At 31.8% G+C, this 27,544-nt stretch overlaps 1 protein-coding gene across 1 annotated transcript in view; it reads right to left on the bottom strand.

The window, feature by feature from the left end:
- Positions 1–6,256: 6,256 nt before the first annotated feature.
- Positions 6,257–27,544, bottom strand: part of LOC139527715 (sodium-dependent serotonin transporter-like) — a 41,310-nt gene continuing 20,022 nt past the window's right edge. The window contains exons 3-14 of the mRNA XM_071323340.1: positions 24,143–24,277; positions 22,495–22,717; positions 21,383–21,521; positions 20,881–21,015; positions 16,843–16,946; positions 14,450–14,574; positions 13,341–13,453; positions 12,253–12,381; positions 11,444–11,543; positions 9,499–9,599; positions 8,101–8,268; positions 6,257–7,232 (exon numbers count right to left, since the gene is read on the bottom strand). Of these exons, the coding sequence (XP_071179441.1) occupies positions 7,029–7,232; positions 8,101–8,268; positions 9,499–9,599; positions 11,444–11,543; positions 12,253–12,381; positions 13,341–13,453; positions 14,450–14,574; positions 16,843–16,946; positions 20,881–21,015; positions 21,383–21,521; positions 22,495–22,717; positions 24,143–24,277 (1,676 nt within the window). The 3' untranslated portion in view covers positions 6,257–7,028. The remainder of the gene's footprint in view (positions 7,233–8,100; positions 8,269–9,498; positions 9,600–11,443; positions 11,544–12,252; positions 12,382–13,340; positions 13,454–14,449; positions 14,575–16,842; positions 16,947–20,880; positions 21,016–21,382; positions 21,522–22,494; positions 22,718–24,142; positions 24,278–27,544) is intronic.

The following is a 27,544-nucleotide window of genomic DNA, read 5'->3' as shown; positions in this document are numbered from 1 at the left end:
ATACAATTGTTTAATTGATAAGATATTTACATTTAACATACTAAAATAAGAACAGACGGCCCTGAAATAATAATTAACTCATTTCCATTTGTACTAATAGGAAAAAGCTAAGACAAAACACACATTTTCTTATACAATGTACCTCATGCTCCCCACAAGCGGTTACATGATTACAGTCACGTGGTTGAACAACTTTATTGCAGCTAAGACATAATGGTCCTCTGCCGGATAATGCTGTTGGTTAAAGAGATAAACGAAGAAACAATAGTTTCGTACTGATAAAGAATTAGACTTAGAATGAAGATTGACAGATGAAATGATAAATTACAAAATGAACATGTCCATGGATTTGCAGAAATGTTCTGGATTATGGATAATTCAAAAGTAATATGGTTGTAAGATTAAACACATTCTTAATCAATTTGATGTCTGATAAAACAGATCTCTTTGATTCAATATTGTTTCCCTTCTTTGCCAATTGCTTTGTCATGTTTGTTTTACTCATTGTACACCAATATCATTCAAATGGGTTTTCAAGAGCTATAATTATTCTATACAATAATCATGCGTTACACGAGTTACATTCTTATTTCTTTAATGGGATTTTGCATCATTAAAGCCAAATTTTCACAATTATTTTAAATGTTTTATTTTCAATGTTCAACAATCCACTGGTTCGATTGTTCTGCCGCTGGTGACCCTTTTTTTGGAAAAAAACTGAATGAGTTTCAGATGTGTTTAGGTACATGTGTACAACCCATCAAACATACCAGGCTTATAATTTATTACGCCAATTAAAATATAAAATTGATTAGTAGTAATAACTGAAAATTCCGAGATGGTTTTGTCGAATACAGCTAAGGCAATATATACCTATGGTGAAAAACTTAAGTATTCAGATTATTCCAACAAACGAACAAAATAAGACGCATGCAAACATCACAAAACTTTTTGCAATAATGACTTCAATAAAAATTGGAACTGATGTCAGGCATTCTAACAGGGACAAGCAGTATCCTGCTCCACATGCGATTTCGGTCTTTAGAACGTGTTTAGTCATTGTTTCGTCCTATACTTTTAGCTGTTTAGATAACAGTATGTTACAATCACAATACTTTGACATACCTGTGCAGAAATTGGTGTTGTCTAGACTAAATATGAATATTAAGAGTAAAACGGCAAAGCTATTTTGTAACATTTTACCAAATGATCTCCAGTTAAATTGTCTCTGAAAATAAAATGGCATGTTAAATGTACAAGCAAATAAGTGTTAGATTAAACGGATAATTCTCAGTTAGTTCCCTGTATCAAATCGATCGTTAATGGAAAGAGTTGCAACCTTTATCAATTAAAATTTGTGTAGTGTGTTGTGTCATTTTTGCACTAGTATACTCGATATTTTCCTCTTAGGTCATGCTGTTTTCTGATATTCCTCGAATTATGATTTCGATTCCAAATTCCACTTTTCTTAATTCCCCTTCATTTCTTTATATTTGAAAGGCTTCACAAGTATCATTGGTTTCATGTACAGAAGGTTGCTAGAAGAATTAGTCAAACATTGGGGTTTGGAATTAAAATATCATAACTACTTGTGGCTTGTATTATGAATATTGTTGTTTTCTTATTAACACTGGATTACAAATATTCGTCATCTTGTTGCTTTCATTTTTAATAGCCAAGGTATGAAAAGGAAAATTCATGACCGAACCTTACATATAAAAACGATGCTCTAGTTTTTTACAGAATCTATCTAGATAATTCAAGGTGATTGGAAACTGAAATCACCAGGAAGGCCTTCAAACATCATACAGGAACTATCAGTAGCTGCAAACTTTTGTATACCCTGCTAGCTTACAGAACTGGTGAGTCTCATGTAGTGAAGACAAGGTGGTTTTTTTTTAAGTACCGTACTATGCCGTTTTATGCATTATTGATTGTCTCAAGGATCATACAAAAAGAAAAATGCTGTTATGTTTGACAGTTGATTTATTTCTTGTATGTAAAATGGGTGGCGCAAAACTCGATACAAACGAGTCCAGTGTGTATCGGTAAGACAGGCTCGTCTCTGCGTACAAAAAAGAGGGGGGCTTAGTACAAGTGATCTAAACTTAAACGTTGTTTTTAAGGTATATGCATGTTACTAAAATATAAGGTGTTATTACACTTTCGAAGGTCTACGTAACTATTAAATCATCTATATTTAAAACAAATATTTCAGTCAAATGATAAAATTAAAGGAAACATAAAGGAACATACATACACAAATGAAGGATGTTATAGATATGAATTGAAAGTTGATACATGTATACATATTAATATATTAGTAAAGAGATAAGACACAGTGTCGTGTAACGGGAGAAAGGTAAAGAGTCGTGCTTTTGGTCAGAATTATAAACTTATGATAGATACAAGGCTAGAAAAAGTTGCGCTACAAACGTACATTTTGTCTACAAAATACTCATCAGTGATACTCGAATCATAAAATTTAAAAAGGCCAATAAATGTACGAATTTAAAGAGCATTTAAGACCCAAAATTCCGAAAGGTTTTGACTAATACAATTAAGGAATCTATTCCTGGGGTAAATACATTTGATAACGAAACATTTAGGGCTATTAAGACCATTAATTCATAACTATAACCAAATGAATAACTTATTTCAGACGTAATATCTGTACACCAGACGCGCGTTAAGGAAAGAAAAAAAAAACAATTGATGTAAAATGATAAACACCTTATAATGTTGCAGTTATATATCATAGAATACATTAAGACATTTTAGAATGTGTATAAAAGGTATAAAGAAAAGCACGGTAAGTAGGTAGTGTCTTAAACTACATGATATACCAAACTTGCAAAGAAAAGTAAAGTATGCAAAAACAGATTGAGTAGATCTACATGTTATTGATTAAATTATTTTGCATGTTTTATTCAACAATAGAAGATAAGAAAACGCTACCAAAGGACATTTCAAACTGACAAAAAACTAAAATTAGAACTAACAAACTATTTTACACAGACCTTTGGAGAGACACCATTTCCTCACCTGTATTAAAAAAAAATAACTGTATATATGTGGCTTCAACTCAAGTCATTATGATGGTCATAGTTGTAGAATAGGGGCAACTACAAGTGCTGTTAAGGCAAAAATAGAAGATCACTTGATAAAACATTAGGGCGCAGGTCTTCAGATAGTTAAATAAGGTACATTAGGGTAACGCCAGCATCTATTTAAACAGCTCAAAGTAAGTTAGGTAGAATTTAAGGGAATGCTCTTTTATAAATTTTCAAATGTTTCATATGCATGTTTTCACAACGTTTCTGTATGAAATTGTTTTTGTTTTTGATATTGATAATGTGTTATTATTATATGATTGCTTTTATTTTTATTTTTGTTTTTTTTTTACTCATGGCTTTATTCAAGGTTCACCCTCCCTTACCTCACAAATCCTTGGGGACACTCAGCTGTTATCATTTTATGAAACAAATAACAGTTAAACATATTCAGAACCATTTCTGAGAATTTTGTATAAATAGGTATTTATATGTTTACTAGTAGTTACTTGTTTTGTAGTCTACAAAGCAAGTAAATAAAACAAACAATTGGGTATTTAGTAACAATTCGTTTCAGATATAATCGGCAATGATATGACGATTAAAAAACTTAACCAGGGTTACGATATGCCCATTTCCTCACCTGTATAAAAAAAATAACTGGATATATCTGGCTTCAACTCAAGTCATTATGATGGTCATAGTTTTAGAATAGGGGCAACTACAAGTGCTGTTAAGGCAAAAATAGAGCTCACTGAAAAAAACAATAGGGCGCTGGTCTCCAGATAGTTAAATAAGATACATTAGGGTAACGCCAGCATCTATTTAAACAGCTCAAAGTAAGTTAGGTAGAATTTAAGGGAATGCTCTTTTTCAAATTTTCAAATGTTTCACATGTATGTTTTCACAACGTTTCTGTATGAAATTGTTTTTGTTTTTGTTTGACAATTGGCCGTTTCAGAATCTAAAGGACTATGGGTAAATTCATTATTAGTACCCCAAAATAAAAATTACGTCAAGTCATTGGTTGAATTTCCATTGTTTATTACATTTTTAACGAATCACGACGTTTTGGTGTACACTTTGGAAAATATTACCCAGGATGCATTAGATTCTGAAACGGCGAATTGATATTGATAATGTGTTATTATTATATGATTGCTTTTATTTTTATTTTTATTTTTTTTTACTCATGGCTTTATTCAAGGTACACCCTCCCTTACCTCACAAATCCTTGGGGACACTCAGCTGTTACCATTTTATGAAACAAATAACAGTTAAACATATTCAAAACCATTTCTGAGAATTTTGTATAAATAGGTATTTATATGTTTACTACAAAGTAAGTAAATAAAACAATCAATTGGGTATTTAGTAACAATTCGTTTCAGATATAATCGGCAGTGATATGACGAATCAAAAACTTAACCAGGATTACGATATGCCCAAAGGCAATCAGAACAAATAACTCAAAGAAAAATAGACAACATATTGACAAAGAAACCACAACGGAAACACGTGCATTTCGGCAATTAACTACGTAGAAACAACAGCCATTGATACGCGAAAGCTTCAAAACAGGGGTAAAATCAAGTTAGCCAGGAGGCTAAATACTAGTATATTAGACTACTGTAAACCAACTAATTTTCGCGAGCGATTTTTTTTTTCGCGATTTCCGCGAGTAGTAAAATATCGCAAATATAACTCGTCGTGAATATGTAAAACTTGGATTTTTCCTTACTTAACTGCATCAAGTAAATTTGAGAATCGCGAAATTAAATCCCCGCGAAATTGGACAGAAAGGGCTAAACGCGAAATAAAGAATCCGCGTATACAGTTATAAGAATATTCGTTTTTAAGTAAAATCGGATTTCTTTCCACTTGTACAATTATCCTTTTCATACTTTTGTTTTTTGTAGTTTTTTTTCTGAGTATTGAAATTAAGAAATTTGCGCTGCTGAAAATATTAAAAAGTGCTGCATCGACTGCAATATAATTTGAGACTTTTTTGACTAGACAAATGTAGAAAAAAATTGCACAAATCAGATCCGCTTCTTAAAATATGTTTTTTTAAACAGAATTAAGGACTAAATGTTTGCAAGACGATCACGTGATATATAATACCATAATACCAAAAAGAGATTGATAAACACTTAACTGTATGCCTTTGATTTTAAAACAGTTAGTTAAATCATTGACGGTGTAATGGTTCTTCAAGCGCTCTCTCTAATCAACAATTCATTTAATAGTAATAAAGTATAAACAATGTTGAAGAATGACAGACGAAAAACTTAATATCTCCTTTAAATCGTAGCTGAGAAACAAAGAGAGCTTTATCAATTCCACTCCCATTTAAATCATTTCATTTTTTAAAGGGGTTCGTGTAGCTGTGTGTTTATTTTTTATTGCAGTTGTTTTAGACCGTTGTTCGTGATGTCGTTGGCTTTTTATAGTATTTTTACCATGACTTAGTCTGTATCGTCTCGATGTATGAATTTTGATTGTTCCATTCAAGTTTGGTATCATCAACCTCTTTATTTTAAATTAAACATAGAAATCTTAAAAGTAAAACGGGATAACTATAAATCACAATTGGCCGAAACACATTTCCTTTATGTAACGGAGAAATAATTTGAAACAGAAAGATGTGGTGTAAATTCATAAGACAAACTATTTGGTTTTAATTGGGTTCGAAATTTTAATAAAAGTCTGGTTTTATTGTGCTCACCTCGATGGTCGGAGGCCTGCACGGACAAACCAAATAAAGGAAACAGTTGTATATCGCTGTTTAAAATTCATAAATCAATTGAGAGAAAACAAATCCGGATTGCAATCCCTAAAGACTTGGATATTGGTATTTGATACTTCTCTTCAAAGCGCGCAAAAATCAGGTGAAAGGTTAAAGACTGAAATATGGGGGTCGATTATGATGTGTCCGGTGAGGTGTAAACATGTAGACCATAACATTTGTTACTAGCACGTTAATAAAATAGCGTAAAAAAACAGGGATATTTGCATACAATTCCATTTAAGCAACTATCCGAAAGCTACCATATGATGAGAAGTAAAATATAGTTAACTGAACGGCCGTAATATGAAAACAATACTGTATAGTAGAGTATAAAAGCAAATGTACCACAAAATGTAAAAGTTTTAAAAGGAAAAGTTATTTTTTTTCAGTAAACAATAAACAAGACGTCTTCTTTAGATTTTAATATAAATCTTTTAACAACATATATAACAATATGTAATGAGTCATATATTTATTAAGATACAGCACCTTTATTTGTATAAATACTGAAGTTATTTTTCCTGAGGAAAAATTTAACCAGTAGTATCCATTAGTTTTTCATTTTTTTATATATAACAAATGATACAGATACATGTAAACAACAATAATAAATGAAAACATTCTTCAAAATATGTTTAATAAAATACCTGTCTATAGCAATATTGCAAAAAGCAGACACCTTTTTTAGAGTAATGTAGCCAGTTCAACAGTCTTAAATACTTTTCCTTTTTTTATATATATTCTGGTATCGTTTTCCCGATTTAGCATCTAAAGTCTTACCGCGCAAGACAAAAATTTCCAGTGTTCAGCATTTGGGATCATATTAACAAAGGGACTTTTTAATGAGACATAATAGCAGTGAAATACTGCCCATGTTTGAATTTTGTAAGATGTAGATGTTGTTTTCGCTTTTAGTTTAAAGGTATTTTTCTATATCTATATCTCTATAATTAAGATTACTTCTGAAAACGACCTAAAACAAGTTTGCTTGTATTGTAGAAGGGAAATAATGGATTTATTCTCGATGATTGAGGGAAAACCTACTAACAGTACTAAAACATCGCGGTCCAAAAATGTAAAGTTGAACGATAAACAATTGTTGTTAAACGATATTTACATATATTCACTGGTGATTATAAACAAAGTGAAATACAAAAATGTGATTATGATCAACACTAAAAGTTTTAAACACTGTCATTGATGTCCTGATTGTTATCTACCTGATTTGGAGAATACATAGATATTGATTCAGCATTGTATGATACAGGTGTGTTCACGGTTGTTCCCACGTTAGAAGACGAGATTTCATACTTGTCATATAAATGTCTTGATTTATCTTGTTCAATGTGAGATGGTATTGACGATGGACGAATCATTCGTAGAATTTTCTGAAAAGGACCATATTTTAGAACATGATTTATCGACAACAAAATGCATAAATGGCAGTTAAATAATTTTTAGATATATTAGCCCTGGCATGTGAGCCTTCAGGATTTACATGTTTTGTTTTTTTTTTAATTTTCTTATCATTTTCATGGTTATCATGGTTGTATTTAAAGGTGAGAAAAGAAATTAAACTGTCCAATGAGACAATCTCACTATGCCTCAAAAACGAAGTCATCTACTGAAGCATAGTATACATAAAATATCGGGATACAGTAGTATTATCAATTTTAAATAATCTGAAAAATTAGATTGTATTCGTTAATATATGGGTTTTTTTTTTAAATGGATTCGGATATTTATTGATATCCTAACACACAAAATCGATAGACTTGTATCTAACTTCACTTAAATTCAGAAACATATATTAATCAATAAAGTCATTTTTGACATGTTTACCTAGTATGTCTGTTTGTTTTGTTCACACATCGTTGTCAATATAATGGAGTTTGATGTGACTGTCTTACTAGTGAAAGGTTGAGCAAGATATAAAAACCAAGTTTAATCTACCGTTTTCTACATAAGAAATTGAATGTATCAAGTCAGGAATATGACAGTTGTTATCCCTTTGTTTGTTGTGCGTGAGCTTATGATTTTGTCATTTGATTAGGGACTTTCGGTTTTGAATTTCCTTGGAGTTCCGTATTTTTGTGATTTTTCTTTTTGTTAAATATTATGATATTTTTTTGCAATGCATAATTACTCAATAAGTGTAATAACTGCAATCGGACTGTAGTTTTTAAAGAACTATTTTGTAATAAATAATTGCCTTATCTATTTAAATATTTTTGCATCAGTTCAGTGAAAACTCACCTGCTTGAATGTTCCAGGTGTAACAATGAGAAGATATATAATGTAGATAGGTATACAGATTAATGAAATTGAAGATATTGTCCATCCTATAGCCAATGACCATTGGGGGTACACGTATCCATTTAGTTCTATGCCGTCGTAGTAATAGATTGATAAAATGAATAAAACCTGAAATAAAATTATATCGAATAAATTTCTGTACCGAATTGTTGCTACTTTGTATGTAAAAACTTGCCACAAATGTCTCCTCCAATTAGCTGTTGATAAATTTGGCAAATTAAAAACATCATAGCACTTTGACTTAATTTAAAATGTTAAAATCTGTTTTTTTTGGTTGGGTTCAATTTGCTCAGTTTTAAGTTTCCTTTATATTGTTATTTGGATTAAATTGTGTTTTGGTCCGTTTGTTTCTCCCCTGTCGTTGTAGTTTCTCTTCGACTTGTTAGTTTAGTGTACCTTAATATCTCCTGCCTGTCTCTCTTTTTACACTAGCGGCACTAAGGTATAAAGTTATGACAAGGCATAAAACTTTATAAATTCTGAAATATTTGTCCTTACTATAATTGAAAAAAAACATTGTGTAGAGGACAAATAATTATACATCAAAATAATTTTCTGTGTGCTTTAATTTTCAACAGACGCAATATTAAAGAGAAGAAGATGATTGTATGATGCCTCTTTTTATATAGAAGACCTTTTTCATGAATTAAGATTAGATGTATCACAAGCGTGTATTTTTTGTAATACTACGTCTCTGTATCAAAAGTTTTCCTTCGTCGAACATCCTACATTAAAATATTATACATCTACCAGTTTCTATTACAAAATCACGTTCTCTAATACTTTAATCTAAATGCCTGAATTACTTTTGTGTGTTTATGTTTAAGCAGTATTTGATCTGTTTAATACGTTTTGATTAACAACACGAATCAAGCAATGTCCCGCATTATCTTTTTAAAAAATTTCACAATGCTTTTCAATTGTATTATTGTGGTAACATATTCTGCAACACTGAGTCTACCACATTTGGTTTGCTTGGTAGGATCGATCATTTCGTATGCGATTCTTTTTCTTTTCTTTGAACAAATCTACTTTGAATCTTATGCATATAACTTTGTACTTTGTTCATGTATTGATATGAGAGAAGATTAAATAAAAACGAACGCACATTTTTTTAAATAAATTAGGCCGTTAGTTTTCTCGTTTGAATTGTTTTACATTTTCATTTCGGGGCCTTTTATAGCTGACTATGCGGTATGGGCTTTGCTCATTGATGGAGACCGTACGATAACCTATAGTTATTAATTTCTGTGTCATTTTGGTCTGTTGTGGAGAGTTGTCTCATTGTCAATCATACAACATCTTCTTTTTTTATATATTAAATGGTATGCTACTTACAATGAGGCAAATTGGGCATATAAATGCCCAGCATATTTTCCAAAATATTCCAGGCTGAAATCCTAACATACTTTGTATATCATTTGAAAAATGTTGTACACCTACAAATATATTTGCATTAATAAATACATTTCAAAATTTCTGGAAACACCTCACTAACAACCAAAGTTCACCAAAAGAATGTCATACACCCCGACAATCATCAGAAACTAGTAGATGTCAAGACAGAAACTTCAAGTCTACTTTAAAATTTGTGTTTTCATTAACAAATAGTGTGACACTTAACATTTTCTACAAATCTACAAATATTGCAAAAAAAGCATTAAAAAAACTAATACAATTATGTTGAAAAAAAAACCTAAATTTCACAAAAGTTGACCCAAATACAACTCAAGCAATATATGCTACGGATAGAAAAACATAAAGTTTAGAATAATAATAGCATATTTAAATAAAATGAATATATAATTGCTATATCATGTCAACACAATATTTTTCTTTTCTGTGCTGTTGACCACATTGGAGAAGAAACGCCGCAGTAGCATTGACCCAGTGCTATTAAAAACTCACCAAAGATACCCGGCCAATAATTGTGTACGCCATACCAAACTCATGCTATTCATTATAGGCTAGTATTTTATATGAAAGTGTGGTGAAGTTTTTATCATTACCGACTACAGCATGTTTTTCTGGGTTTTTTTTTCTTTTGTGTTTAACTTGTATTTGTCTATCGTTTGTTTTGGCTTTTAGTTTGGTCTTTTCGATCTATAAGACTAGTTGAGGATTAATACTAAAATAAATGAAATTTTATCAAAATTTACTAGATGACACCTTCTAACATTTTTAATTCGACACACTGTACTATCATTTATGCAAATTAATTGACATATAATACAATGAAAAGATACACCATTAAATGGCCCTTAACACAATATGATAAATTTATTCAATTTTACTGCAAGTGTACTGTACAAATATGTAAGGTTAAAACCTTGACACCTGCAGTGTAGCAATTAATCGTGCAGAATGTATACAATTAATCATCATAAAAGGAACACTTCATCAAGATTTGTTTGTTAATATTCTAATATGTATGACTAATTGTTATTCTTTTGATCATAATATACAATTCAATGCCCTCAATTTTAAATTCTATGTAATCATTGGAAGGGAAGCATGAAATGAAATACAGTAGATATAGACAAAACAAAAGATGTACAAACTATCAAGCAATAAGGAAAGTTTGTTTTTAAACATGTAAAATGTAAACAAATCCATGTACTTTCATTATACCATTAATCGTGTGCTGGATATAGGTCAACTGAGCCAATTAGACTAAACATTTAATTTAAATATATATTCAACTCATGATTACAATTATTGTTTAATTGCATTGCAAATGGTTTGAAATCAAATTAGAAACAAATTATTAAGACAACATGCCCCAATCTCAATATCAGATTTTAATTTTTAGTATACATGTATATATGTATATTCTATGTATGTTTGCGTCTGCTTAAGTTGTAGATCAGTGTTTCTGTCGATCCGTTGTTTTCCTCTAAACGTTGGGGTGTTTCCATTATTGTTTTGTTTGTTACCCGGTTTTGTGATTGCATATTTGAATTATGACTATTGGACGGCGGTAAACTATTGTCACCTTTATATATACCGCAAACTCTGGGCAGAAACGTATTTTTTTATTTACTTATACAAGACCATTACAAAAACAAATATGTGTTGATATGATTGATGTGACATCAACTTTCTGGTAAAACTTATCATTATAAACAGCCTTAGACCACGCAAAATTTTATAATTATACTAGTTAGACGCACTGATGAATGGCCGGACGGACACACAGACTGGTAAACATAATGCTTCCTTCGAACGCCGGGGAAGCATACAATAATTCTATAGTAATAGTTCTCGTGAAATGTAAACTTACCATAAAACCAGTTAACAGCTATTGCTTCACAGAAACAAATACAAATAAGTGGTATTGGAGCTGCATGTCTGTCTAACAGACTAACAATGTATTGTCCACCCTAAAATGAGGCAGTATTATGTAAAAAAAAACAAAAAAACAAAAAAACAAAAAAAACAGAAAAAAAAATCTGTGTGCACTATGTACAATGTCTGAAAAATCTTATTATTTACAATTTAAATACATTTCATGTAAAAAACAAATTATATATTACACTCATTACCATATCCATAATTTACATATTTTGAAAATTGTGCGATTATATTCTCATCAATTTTATTTACCATTCGTTTAACAATTCAGTAAATTCAAAACATGAATCAAATATGTAATTCACCGCTTTTATTGCAGATAATTGACTACAGATATCAATCATATTTCTTTTAGAATATCATCAAACATGGGAAGCAAAAAACTGAGTCTCTAACTGTCTTCGTAGTGTTTTTTCATTTTATGCTGAAGTTGTCGGTTTTTCCTTGACTCAATAATTTGATTGTCTCTTTTAGTGATTCTGTTTTTTGTTTTATGCATATTTGAATACAATACACTGTGCACCGTTTACGTTGGGTAAATATTCTTTAATCCGGTTACCTTTTGACTTGATAATATATGTAAGTATGTAGCTACGTATGTAACTGAATACGGATCATTCAACGGTGTTCACCTACATTTTTTCTAACTCGTTTTATGTTAATTGAAAAACAATAATCTGGATGAATTCCAATAAAACAAATTGTGTGTCTGATTTGACAAACACCTTGAGTACTCACATTTGTGGTGGACGGTAGTGAACCAAGGAAGCAATATATTATAACTCCAAGAACAAGCCATTCCCGTCGTCCTTTTACTACTTTGAATGAATCCATAATGGCCGTAATTACTGCCTCAAGTCCACCAAACTGAAAAATGGGAATCTTTATTCATCTCTAAATATCTGTCTCATCAAAACAGTTATTGCATTAGATAGCGCGCTTCAGTTAAGTAAATGAACTTGTTTTTAATTGTAGAATGTGATGTATATATAGAATGTGTAAATCTTACTGTCCTGTTTTAGGATAGGGGAAATGAGCACTCCCTTACATGTCTAACCCTGTTAAACTCGTTAAATACCTGTCCCATGTGACGAGTCTAAGTCAGTTTTAGGATAGGGTAAATGAACACTCCCTTACATGTCTAACCCTGTTAAACTCGTTAAATACCTGTCCCATGTGACGAGTCTTAGTCAGTTTTTGTCGTTGGTTGTTATCTATCATATGTATGTTCCACTTATTGTTTTTAGCATAAATCCGACTGTTGTTCATCGAATCGTTTCACTGTTTATTAGTTTAGTGCTGACTACTAGTTCAAATCTTTTACAAATAATTTATTGTGTAAACATCCGTCTTGAATTCATATGTACACGTGTCTATGTACGAGTATTTCATTTAAAATCAAAAACTCTAAAACAGTTCTAACTGATTTGAACTTTTACTAACTGATGTTCATTTATTGTATGTTCCTTTGTTGATTAAACATGCTTGAAGAATCTGTCATATTTTGTTTGTAATGGCGTTTTATAAAACTTAGTTGATCGCATGTTTATGGTTGGCATCCAAATCTTTACTGTATCACCTTTATTCTGGGAAAACATATCCGCGCTGAATTCGGTTTATTATACGTTTACGCTACCGACTATTAATAGAATATACTTGATTTGATATCTGTAATGTTTGGAAATCCGAAGTTTGCCGAGGAATGCCGAAGTTTGTTACCGAGGTGTTGTCTTTTTTCACAACCAGGGATTAAAGGTGGTACACATTTCTTATTGCGACGTGACATATATACGAAATGAACCAAAGTTACGTGTGTAATTACATACCGTACTGTCCATGCCTAGTGTGATAAGCATAACAAAGAATAAGATAGACCAAAATACTGAACCATCCAACGTCGCTAGTGCTTCAGGGTATACCATAAACACTAGGCCAGGACCTAAATTAGTAAAGCATAATTTTATCTATTAATCGTTTTAAATAGAACTTGGCATGCTTATTTAATGTATTATATGATTAAAGTCCACCTCCGACTTGTTTTTTAAAAAAAAACCAGTTTCATGAACTTAAAACCTCATACTACAAATAAAATACTAGTAATAAGGACGGGAAAAGGGAATGTATGACTCAGGAGTCCAAATTTATCTACTACAATCACTATCCTGTCGACACTCGGATTGTGAGCCCAAACTCCGCATGTGGCAACTGCGTTAGTCTCCGATCTTAATTGAAAATGGAGGCATATGTGTTATATCGATGGTCAGTAAGATTCTACTTTTCAAAACAAAACATTTCTACAATTTTAAATTAAACATTCTGCAAAATGTATACCTCCAATCTTCATACGTAAAGTTGGAAACACGTTTGAAACAACTATTAGTTAAGCTGCTACTTGTACCATTATCTTCATTTTACAATGAAATGGCCTAAACGAATGGAACCGAGATTTAGAGTCTGGACAACGTTTAGTGAGACATTTTCTCTGCATTCCAGTGTATATTTTTTTCAAACAAATTCATTGCATTATATGCATTGCTGTTTATGGTCAGTTAATTCTATTTTCCGAATGTTTAGTAACGTAATTATTAACCTTAGTTATACTGACATTGATTTACAATACACTTTGAAATACATTGACAACTGATCGGATATCTTACAGACTACGATGTGAACTTTTGTCCTAAGTAAGAGATACACAGTAACATCTCAATATCTTTTTTATATAATTTGTTAGGCGTGTTGACATCTATAGATTACACAATATAAAAATTAAAATCACAAAAATACTGAACTCAGAGGAAAATCTAATCGGAAAGTCCATAATCACATGGCAAAATCAAATGACAAAACACATAAAAAACGAATGGACAAGAACTGTCATATTCCTGACTTGGTACAGGCATTTTCAAATGTAGAAAATGGTGAATTAAATTACCTTCCATGGCTACTTTATCTATATCCTTTTGTGTGATATGAGCCATGTAGCCTAATACAGAAAATACCACAAAACCCGCTAAAACGCTGGTAAAACAATTGATGGTAGCCGTTGCAACAGCATCTCTGAAAACAAAAAGCATCATGATGTAAAATTGCAGGTAATTGTTGACATGTAACTTAAATGTTGTGTATTTTTCTTAAAACTTTTATTGTTCTTAATATAACAGAACGCTTGAACCATGGCAGTTCATTTAACTACTAGATATAAACAGCTTGTTTTAACGAATAGTACTGTAAAAAGTATTAAAACAAACAATACGTCGAAGACAGACTGATAAAGGCATTGAAAAATACCAAACACTACATACAAAACTATAGACTAAGCAAAACGAACAAAATTAAAAGCCGGTGGTTATCTTGGCTACTCCAGAAGGGTAAGTAGATTGTGCTTAATATGTGACATCCTCCATGATGTTCATTGTGTAGATTCAGAATGATACTCAATTTGACTTGTTTGCGAATATGGTTCCGTCCGTTTTATGTCTGGGTAATAAAATATCAATCTGATTATAAAATCAAACAAGAGTGCACAATAAAATGATTCAAACAATTCAAATGGGAAAATTAAATCAAACAGGAGTACACAATGAAACATTTCAAACAATTCAAACGGGAAAACTAAATCAAACAAGAGTACACAATGAAACATTTCAAACAATTCAAACGGGAAAACTAAATCAAACAAGAGTACACAATGAAACATTTCAAACAATTCAAACGGGAAAACTAAATCAAACAAGAGTACACAATGAAACATTTCAAACAATTCAAACGGGAAAACTAAATCAAACAATAGTGCACAATGGAACATTTCAAACATTTTTTTAAACGGGAAAACTACAGAAACAAACGACAACCATTTAGAATCATTGTCGAATAAGAGGCAATATATTGATCGATTTAATTGTTGTTTGAATGTAAGTCATGATGAGGATATTGTATGCTATGATTTTACATTGGCATCATACATTTTGTTTAAAATTATTAAAGTCTTACTATCTGGAAGAGCTAGGGGAAGAATCGCTAAAACCCTTTTGTTCGAGTACTCTTGCTAGGTTTGGGACCCCACACTTCAGAATCTATCTCAAAGATAGAGATAGTCCAAAGAAGATCTGTTCGGTATGCCTGCAACAGGTATCATAAACCTAGCAGTGTATCAAACATTATCAATACATTCAACTGGCCACAATTAACACATCGCAGACTACGTGCACGATCACATCTCATCTTGTTGCTATACCATCTAGCACAATTATTATCCCATCAGACTCAAGAACCAGAAAACATCATTCTCACACCTTCAGACATAATAATACAGCCGAAGACTCGTACCGCTTTTCATTTTTCCCATACACAATAACGCATTGGAATATTTTACCAACTACAGTTGTAAATACACAGACAGTCGACACGTTTAGAGAGCAGCTTACATATGCTTTTCTTTCCGCTCTCATTTAAATAGCTTTATCTCCTTTACATAGTTTTAATCACAACATTTGTTCTCTGCACCGTTTTTGCATATAAGTAAAATATACACTAGTTTTAAAAAAATAGGCCACGTATGCATCAGTTATTAGTCATCTTTATTCAGATGGAAAACTGAAAAACTTAAAGAAAAAAAATCGCATCAAAGAGTTTTCCGGCGGGGACATGAGTTGAAAATTATTATGATTTCACCAAAGTTCTATCTGACAATGTACCGCAATTACTATTTTGTCAGATGAAATTCTCAAATATTTAGAATTTTATAGTTGCTAAACACTGCCTGTTCGTCAGTCTGTCCGGAAGAAAATATTTCTGCGTGATAACTAAATAAGTTGGCTTTGCAACAGAACTATTAACTGAAAGTGAATTTAACATGTCATAATGACTGCCAATCTGTCAGACTGATTATGTGGTTTAACAAACTAGCAACCTCTTTAAAGACTATCGTGTCGCTTCTATCTATGTTTTTCGTTTTTAATATGTTAGCTGGCAGGAACACTTTTAACCCAACATTCATTCTGAAAATATCCTCTTCCAAGTCAGGAATAAGGCAGTTGTTATCTAATAGTTCGTTTCTATGTATGTTGCATTGCCGTTTGTTTTTTGTTTCATTTCAGTGTTCTGTTGTTTCGTGTTTTCCTCTTATTGGTGCTGTGTTTCCCTCGGTTTTAGTTTGTAGCCCGGATTAATTGTTTCTCTCAATCGATTTATGACTTTTGAACAGTGATATACTATTGTTGCTTTTATTAATCTCTGATAGCAATCAATAACGAACATAATTAGCGTCTATCAGTCTTAGCAGCTTTTTCAATCTGCTGGTTGTCAAAATAGAAATAATTTACTTACATATAACAGTTGTTGTGAAATTTGTTATAACTTGATAACGCCAAAAGTGTACCAAATCCTGGCCCCAAAGAGAAGAATATCTGTGATGCAGCATCTAACCATACCTACAATTGATAAGTTGAGTTTTTGGTCAACAACAAATTCTTAAGAATAGTCCAATAGCTCCTTCTCATAAAATATTAAGATTAAAATTGATTATCCTCTATACTTCATTGTGTATATCTTATGGGCAAAATTGATCTATCGATTGATTGATTACTGTGTTTAATGACATTTTAGAACTCTTGACTATAGCATGGAAGCACATTTTTAAAGTAAAAAGTACCCAATAGAACCAAGGGATATTAGCATACGATTTCGTAAGATTTCTTCAGAAATTCGATACACATTAAGACCAAAAAGTAGAAGATGAAATTACATAAGAGAAGTTATACTGTAATATCTAAGTTTGCTTTAAAAGAACTGAAAGTTTTTGCCATCAAATTTGAGTTTATGTTATGTTAATACTAGGGATGTCAAAAGATCTGAAATTTAATACTCGGATACTCGGTCATAATACTCGAGTACTCGCAAGTACTCGGATGAATCTTAAACGTCTATTGAAAAGTTTAAGTTGGATTTTAGGTGGGATGCAGTGCTTTTGTTATTACCTTTCATAAACACATTGACGAAATACAAACGTATAACAAACATAGCTTGCTCCTCTGTTTTTTGTGTCAATGAAACAATAAATAAACGACTGCCGTTTTTACAAATAACCTATCATAATAGTAATTATTGTTTGTTTACGTGTTTATGAACCAAATTTCAATAAAATCAAAATATTTTATAAGCAAAAATCAAAAATATTTGCATTTTAAGTCCGACAAAGTAGACAATATATTTAGCATCTGTTCCTGAGGAGTTGGTATTTTTTATAACACGACTTGTCTGTTTAAAATTTGTCAACAACAATTATGATATTGGACTTCAAATTACTTGTGCTCTTTCGTGTTGCTCAGTATTACTTTTTCTGTGTTTTTGTTTTGCACTATCGTTTGTCTGATTTTCTTTTTTTTTCTTTAGCCATGACGTTGTTAGTTTATTTTCAACTTTTGTGGTTGAATGTCGCTCTCATACTTTCGCATATCTCTAAATTGTAAATTAAACAATTATAGTTAAGCTTTACAAAAGAGTAATTAAATTAATTTAAATATACATCTCATACCAATCAGAAGTCTTCATTAACAAACAAAGGTAAGTTTTTACGGCTTGTGATGAGTTAATTATTAATCCATGAAAGTGTTGATCCGTGTACAAACACCGTTAAAAATGTCTCAATCAGTTGTGTAGGATTCCCCGCAGGTTACTTTGATTTTGTGTTCGTTTAAAAATATGATCTGGTCAACAATTTCAGACGAAAGACTGTCAAACTCTCTATTTTTTGATACAAGGAGTGCACATGAAAATATTCCCTTGAAAGGAAAGGACGTTGCTGGTACTACTATAACAGATAGTATCCTCAGAATAAACATAGTTATGTTATTAATTTATTTTATTGAGTATTACGAAGGAGAAATTTCAACAGAACTAAAATTGAGTGGAAATGTGAAGAGAGCTATCTCAAGATGTATAAAAAGCAAACGAGTATCCGAGTACTAAAACTGTACTCGAGTACTCGGTCTTCCGAGCGAGTACCCGAGTACTCCAGTACTCGTTGCCATCCCTAGTTAATACACACAGAAATTAAATCTTTAAATAAGTTTTGCTGACTGAATAAGCTTTTTAGAAAGGTGATACTTTTTTGGTCAGAGATATGAAAGACGAAGCCGTTAACCTAGAAGAACTAAATCACTTCCTTAATAAATACAACTGTTTACAAAACAAACACCTCAAGAGATTTCAGATTCAATGGAACAAATCTAATGACATTAATGCGGATAATTCATGTAAACAAATAAGATGTATACATTAATGTCAATAAAACCTGTCTAGTGACCTATAAAGATAACCTAGAAAAGGTCGCTAACCTTAAGGTCTTAATCATATTAATATAAAGTATGGTCATTTATAGAAATATACCAAAGAAACACACCATCTTTTTTCATAAAGTTGTTTGATATCCGTGTATCGTGCCAAAAATATTTCAATTTCAAAGTAATGATTATGATGAGAAAGAAATGTCGGGTACACACCAATCGACAGGGGTAGCCTGTTATAAGACAAAACAATGGTTTTGTTGAATCGTTCTAAAAATAATCCATGCCATTTGATCTTATTCCAACACATTTTGCAGTTGGTTCATTACTTTGCTTCCATTCGCTTGTTGAGTATACAATGCAAAACACCTTGTTCAAATGTCAGGCAGAGCTTTTCTTTTAACTTATAAATAACATTATCAAATGCGTTGACATGACGTTGAATGAATTATTGATCAATTTTAATTATTGTTCCTTTATCCTTATAAATGTATTCAGTTGCAGATGTTCTTATAACAATCGAAATGTCTTGAAGTTCATCTTAAAAGACGTATTTATGATGTTTGCACTTTTATACTTTCCTTTTTTAGAATTCAAAGCATGAAAAGGTTTGTGATCTCTCTGTCTAATTTCAACAAATTTATTAGAACAAAAAAGAATGCGACTTAAAAGAAAAAATGTGCATAAATGTCTCAAGATGTACAAAGTAATTAAATTTTAACAAATTAAAATATCTTTCCTCTGAAATTTTCAGTCTGTGAATAATTCATGAAAGCAATTAACTTAATTAAATTTTTGAAAACCTTAGCATCAATCATTAAGTTTGACATTTTCTTATACAATTGTCGGTAACCGTAAATAAAAACTTTAATTTGTACGAGCAAAAGAAACAGAAAGAAACGCAAGACTCGCAGAGCTTTTCTCTTGTTTTGAACCGAGTAAACACGGAAACAAGACTAAAAACAAACAGGCACAATGGCAAGCATGTTAAAGATCTAACGATCTTTAGAAGCAGGAAGAATATCGAGACCCGCGGAGATATTCTCTTGTTTTGAAGCAAGTAAACAAGAAAATTCTATATAATATATATAAACAGAAATGGACAAAACGGACTACTTTTTAAATAAATATGCAGTCATAAGCAATTTCAATGTAGCAAAGCTAATTCTAAACTTCGTCTAAATGCACCTTATCATGACTTAGCAAAGATTTGGGCGGAGTATACGCAAATAAGATAGCAATCAAAAGTCAAACGTTATAACCATATGTTCTATGTCCTTTGTACCAAGTCAGGAATATGTCCATTGTTATATTATAGTTCCTTTCTATGTGTGTTACAATTTAACATTGCGTCGTTTGTTTTCTCTTATTTTAGAGTGTAAATTGACATTGCGATAAGACGTGTCACGGTACTTGTCTATCCAAAATTCATGTATTTGGTTTTGATGTTATATTTGTTATTCTCGTGGGATTTTGTCTGATGCTTGGTCCGTTTCTATGTGTGTTACATTGTAGTGTTGTGTCGTTGTTCTCCTCTTATATTTATGCGTTTCCCTCAGCTTTAGTTTGTTACCCCGATTTTGTTTTTTGTCCATGGATTATGATCAGTTTGAACAGCGGTATACTACTGTTGCCTTTATTTCGTACTATGTGGTACCATTTTAGCAGCGTCCAATGTATATCGATATGCATTCGCCAACAAGACAAAGGAAAACAATAATATAATTTAAGGAACAGAGCTTAACTTCATTTACGTATATTTGGTTATGATGCAAATATATATAGCTAGACATTTGCAAATAGTTATCAAAGGCACCAGCTAGGCTAATAATAGTTAATACGCAGACGCGCGTTTCGTCTACACAAGACTCATCAGTGACGCTCAGATCAAAATATTTAGAAAGCCAAACAAGTGCAAAGTTTAAGAGAATTGAGTTCCCAAAATTCCAAAACGTTTTGCCAAATACGTCTAAGGTAATCTATGCCTGGGATAAGAAAATCAACTTCTATGCACTATGTATAAAAATGTAACTTAGAGCTAAAAAATAAAAAAAGAACAAGGTCCAGAAATAGTACTTACTTCCACTTTGAGTAACTTGTCCCACTGTGGTCTGAGGTAGTAAATTATGCCATCTTTGGCACCAGGTAAGGTACATCCCCTTACCAACAAGATGAGCAATACAACGTAAGGAACGGTAGCAGTTACCCACACTGCCTGAAACAATCAGTTGAAAAGTATTATCTGGTTAGTTTATGAAATGCATGTATGTATTACATACAATCTACAATTTTGTAATTGTTGCTATTTATCCTGTTTGTATAAAATAAAAATGTCTCTTGAGTGATATATTTGCTGTGAATAAACAATGCATGTAGATAAGGTAAAACAAATAAAAACAAAAAACAATTTGGAGAACAATACTTGTCATTTCTTTTAGTCTTCTTTTCTGTTTGCAATTCATTTTTCATCACTTAATTCGTAACTGAAATACCAAATACAACAAGAAATACATGTGATCTATATATATATATATATATATATACACAAGAATTTTAAGATGTTCATGTAAAACATTACCCACCTTTCCTGAGGATTTGATCCCCTTCCACAAGGAAAAATAAACAACAACAAAGACTGCTATCAAACACAGCACCATTTGCCATTTAGGCGAACCAACTTTTTCAATACCATAAGCTTTTTGGTCCTCTAAAACTCTAAATCTGAAGAAAATAAATTTGGAAAGGACAAGTTAAAGATTGATTAGTTGATTATGCATGCACCAAAACTAAATTAAATGTTATAAATGCAATGCTACATTACCCTTTAAATCATTTATTTTCTAATTTTGAAATACCAAGACGTGTAAGCTTAATTGTATTTATATTTTTACAAATTCAATTGCATACAATAATTATATTTGTCTGCATCATTATTTATCAAGAAAGTTCAAGAACATTTTATAGACAACAGTTTTAACTTGATTTATGTAATTTGCTTCGTCTTGTAAAACACTTCACATAATGTATCAAACATTTTATATGATAGACACAGTATAGTTATACAATTGTCATGCTAACTTGTTTTTTCGTTTTCGTCGACAGGCTTTTAATCGATGCATGTACGTAACTTGTTCACTGAAGACACTCAATGCTCTTTAGTGGGATTTGAATCAATCTCAAGGAAGGTCCGAATAATTTTTAAGTTGAAGAGCGTTTAATACAAAAATAACCCAAAAACAGTTGCGCAAAATCTGCCTAAGGCTTTCTACGTCTTGGGTTAGAAAAACCCTATAGTTCCGTAAAACTTAGAGTTGGGTCAATTTCTCTTTATAATACGATTGACTTAAGTTGGAAATTTTTAACGTCTCTGAAAAATATTACAAGACGGGAGCCAAATTTCGAGCTGGGTCTGCTAACCCTTCAAGGACACATGAAATCACCCACAGTTTTTTGTGGGTTTGTGTTGCTCAGTCTGTAGTTTTCTATATATCGTGCTGTGTGAGCTATAATATTGTTTGTCTGTTCTTGTTTTTTTCATTTTTTAGCCATGACGTTGTCAGTTTATTTTCGTCTGATGAGTTTGAATTTCCCTCTGGTATCTTTCGCCTTTCTTTTATTGTGAATAATTTCAAATAAGTCCTGAATTAATTGATGAATTATTTTTTAATTCATTTTTATACACATTTATACATACAAGTAAAATTCTGTAGCTGCTAACATTGAGTTGTTGGTCACGTGACTAACATTGTATCCGTCAACAACAGATACGCAGTCAGGAGTGTTCCACGTGTTGTTGCAATGAGACCAGGGAACTTCCGAACGGAACGAAGCAAACAAGTAATAAACTGCCCATGCAATCACTGTGTTATAATACATTCCGACGAATGTGGCAACGAAACATATTCCATAACCGAGACCTAAAAAAAAGAGCACAATTAAATTCAAGACAAACCTTCATTAAGCAAATAGTATGAAATTCAAAACAGTGTGGCTGTGGCTGTGGCCATTGATTGACACATTAAAATCATTCATTGACTGGGACAATTTAGGTGAACGTTTGTATGTAACGACCAATGCTCACTATGTACTTTTTAAAGACACTTAAACTATGGGGTCACCAAAGGTTTTCAACACCTAAATAAAGTAATTCGAAAAATTAATCAGAAATAACACGATATTTTGATTTATATCAATTATATAAATCAAAACACAAAGGTTATTCCTGATTAATTTTTCGAATTATTTTATAATTAAAGGCGTTAAGAAACCTTTGTTGACCCCACAGTTTAAATGTCTATCGTAGGTACGTCATGAACAGTGGTTGTTACAGACAAACGTTCACGTAAATTGTCCCAGTCAATGGATGATTTTGATGGGTCAATCAATGGCCACAGCTACACTGTTTTGAATTTCATACTATTTGTAAATTTCGGAATTCTCGCAACCTCATCAATTAAATTAGTGCAAGCATTAACATACTTGTAAAAAGTGCAAGTACATAATATGGCTTTATTCTATGAAAGAGGCGATTTGTATTCAAGTATTTAAAACAAAAACTTTATGATATGCGATAATCATTTTGAATGTCTAGTTCAGATAAAATACTTTTTCTTTTGAAGGTATTCGATGATACTGATTTTGTTCGTGACTTATCTTACTTTTGAACTTTCTTTCTAAATCATTATGTGTTATCGTCTGACAGGCGTATATTTTTTTTAAGTCTACTTCGTGTTAGTTGAAGCAAGATTTACAGTTCAGCAATTAATTTATGACTTTACTCAGAGTTAAAGTACGTTGGATATATATATTATACTATCTTCAATAAACTATAGTAATCATTAAATGTTAAGACTGATTTTCAGCTAATATCATATAAAATTAAACTAGACAGGTCCATCTATCAAAATTTACACTTAATAAGAGTGGCCTTAAATGAATTTTACTACTTCTGTTGTGTCCTCTTGTGGTATACAGCTCGTTTCAACGTATTTATATAAACCTAGCTTTCAAATGTTTATATTTCAAACATTTTTCTGTAGCGAGCGACTAATTTTTGCGAAAGTCGACTTTCGAGAGTTGAAAAATAACGCGAATATCAATTGTCGCGATTATTTATAAGCTTGGATCTTTGCTTATTAACAACATTAAGTAGTATAAACATGTCAGATCGACACGAAGTGGACTTAAACGCGAAATAAAATATCCGCGAAAATTAGTTAATTTACATTAGATACAGAAAAGAGCATCGTGTGCACGAAATTCATAAAACTTTCGTCGGTACGTGTTGGATGACATATTGAAGTACATGTAGCATGCATCGGTAGTACAAAATGTATGTTTACCTGTAAACATAGGACAAAGTCTGTTCCATATAGAAATTGCACCACAGCGTTGATATTGTCCTAACGCTAACTCCATGTAAAACAAGGGTAATCCCAAGAAAATTAGCATAAAAAAGTATGGTATCAAAAAGGCACCTGCAAATAAAATGTAAGTGTTCTATACTCTAAATGTACAAACTGAAATAAACAAAATCATGGACCATTACAAAAACACACAAATGAAATAGATATAAACTAGAGGCTCTAAAGAGCCTGTGTTGCTCACCTTGGTCATTGTGCATATTAAACAAAGGACACAGATGGATTAATGACTAAATTGTGTTTTGGTGATGGTGATGTGTTTTAGATCTTATTTTACTGAACATTCTTGCTGCTTATAATTATCTTTATCTATAATGAACTCGGCCCAGTAGTAACAAAATTTATGAAAATTGTTAAATATTGACTATAAAGGGCAATAACTCCTTAAGGGGTCAATTGACCATTTTGATCATGTCACTTATTTGTAGGTCTTACTTTGCTGTACATTATTGCTGTTTACAGTTTATCTCTATCTATAATAACATTCAAGCAAATAACCAAAAGCTGCCAAATTTTCTTAAAATTACCAATTCAGGGGCAGCAACCCATCCACGGGTTGCCTGATTGGTCTGAAAATTTATATAGATCTTGACCTAATGAACAATTTTATCCTGTACGATTTGCTCCAAATGCTTTAGTTTCAGAAATATGAACCAAAAACTGCATTTTACCCTATGTACTATTTTTAGCCATGTCGGCCATCTTGGTTTGTAGGCAGGGTCATCAAACACCTTTTTTCAACAAGATACCCTAATGATGATTGTGGACAAGTTTGGTTTAATTTGTCTCTATAGTTTTCGAGGAGAAGATTTTTGTAAAAGATAACAAAAATTTACGAAAAATTGTTAAAAATTGACTATAAAGGGCAATAACTCCTTAAGGGGTCAACTGACCATTTTGCTAATGTTGACTTTTTTGTAGATCGTACTTTGCTGAACATAATTGCTGTTTATAGTTTATCTCTATCTATTATAATATTCAAGATAATAACAAAAAACGGAAAAAAAATTCCTTACAATTACCAATTCAGGGGCAGCAACCCAACAACGGGTTGTCCGATTCATCTGAAAAGGCAAATAGATCTTGACCTGATAAACAATTTTACCACAGTCATATATGCTCTAAGTGCTTTGGTTTCAGAGATATAATCCAAAATCTACATTTTACCCCTATGTTCTATTTTTAGCCATGGCGGCCATCTTGGTTGGTTGGCCGGGTCACCGGACACATTTTTTAAACTAGATACCCTAATGATGATTGTGGCCAAGATTGGTTAAATTTGGCCCAGTAGTTTCAGAGAAGAAAATTTTTGTAAAAGTTAACAGGACGACGACGACGACGACGGACGACGGACGCAAAGTGATGATATAAACTCACTTGGCCCTTTGGGCTAGGTGAGCTAAACAGGCATCAAAGATAGCACCAGGTTTATTATACTGAACGCCAGACCCGCGTTTTCGTTTACAAAAGACTCGTCAGTGTCGGAGTGCTCGAATACAAAACAGTTTAAAACCCCAAGTACGTAATTTAAGAGCTTTGAGGACCAAACAAAATCCGAAAGGTTTTGACGAATACAACTAAAGTAATCATTCACTAGGAGTTAAAAATCTTTAGTTTTTCGAAGAATTAATTTTTCATTTGCTTCGTACTTTTTTGGCCCTTTCAATTACTTTTATTTGAGGATCACTGAGAAGTCTTTCGTAAACAGAAAATCGCATCTGGAGAAAAAAAAATAATTCTGGCATCTGGTCGACGATTATTTTTTGTAAACTATTAATTTATACATATGATCATCATGTCGATGTTACGTCATATCAACACAGAAGTGTTGACTTCTGGACTGGTGAGATCTCGGAGATGTAACCTCCACCAACAGAAGCATCGAACCAGTGGTTGAAAAAGAAAACGCCCCAAAGATACCAGGCTTAAGATATATAGTGTAAACCAACTGCGTATTTTGTCTACAAAAGTGAAAAGACTAAAGTACGAAGTTGAAAATACTGAAGATCCAAAAATTCCAAAAAGTTTTACAAGATGCAGTTAAAGTAACCATTTCCTGGAGTATAAATCCTATGTTTTGTCAAAAAAAATAATTCAAAAGATCAAAACTGACCGACTAATGACCAAGAACTATATACAATAAGATTGAGAATGGAAATGGGGAATGTGTCAAAGAGACAACAACCCGACCATAGAACAGACAACAGCATATTTCCATATAAATTAAAATTGAATTGAAATTGATATAAAAATAGATTTGATAATTAACATGATAAAAAAAAACGGCATCAAAGAGCCTTAAATCAGTAAAATGTACAGATAATTAGTCTTAATAAAACAAGGGCAATCACAGACAAACAAACACATAAAACTATGACATATCAATGAGGCAATTGTCATTAAATTATACAAATAATGATTATGTTAACATTATATAAAGCATAAGATGATAAAAACGATTTATTATTACACAAGATAAAAAAAGGGTATTTTATTACACACGATAAAACAGTATATTTTTGTTTTCTAACTACTGTTTTATTTCTGTCCGCTTTGACTCTGCGAGTTCAACAAGCTCTTCATTGATCATGACCAGCCTATTGCTTTTGTTTGCCATTTCAGAGACACGATTTTTGTTTTTTTTTTCGTTTTTCGGAAAAAAGAACCGATTGAATGTTAACTGTTAGAACCAATGATAAAACATCTTATAAATCAAATAGATTGCATTCCTTGTGAAAAAAAGTCATGTTTGATAAACAAACGTGAATTCTGCTTGTTCCCGCCCATATCTAATCTAGCGTTTGGTATTGGTTGTCAAATTGGTTGGTTTTTTCTTCCGTTTATAGTTTTAGCAAAAAATAAGACGTTGATTTCTCTTTTGAATCGATCCACATTTTGTCATACATTGTACATGTACATGTACCTTTGCCTTTTAAAGCTTACTACATGGTATTATATGTTCTCATTGCTGAAGGCTGTACGGTGACCGCTGCAGGCTGTTTACATTTGGTCTCGGAAGATATTTGTCTAAAACTACATCTCGTTATTATTTTAACTTCTCGGGATGGTTCGTTGTAGACCCGTATTAACAATATCAAATAAATGTACGAAATATAGTATAAGCTGGTGTAGTTTAATGATATTCTAGATCTGCAAGGTCAAATTCAAAATTACCCTTTTGATTAATATAAAGATTTATCAATTTCTGTTCGTAAACATCTATTTTTCCATCTTCTTTTTCTATTAACATGCGAACCGTGCAATAATTATTGTCAGATCGCGCACAAATCACCATGTTTATGATATTTGCTTTGTATAACC

This window comes from Mytilus edulis, chromosome 6 (assembly GCF_963676685.1).
Source record: "Mytilus edulis chromosome 6, xbMytEdul2.2, whole genome shotgun sequence".
NCBI lineage: Eukaryota > Metazoa > Mollusca > Bivalvia > Mytilida > Mytilidae > Mytilus > Mytilus edulis.
This window is presented reverse-complemented; position numbering and strand designations above follow the sequence as displayed.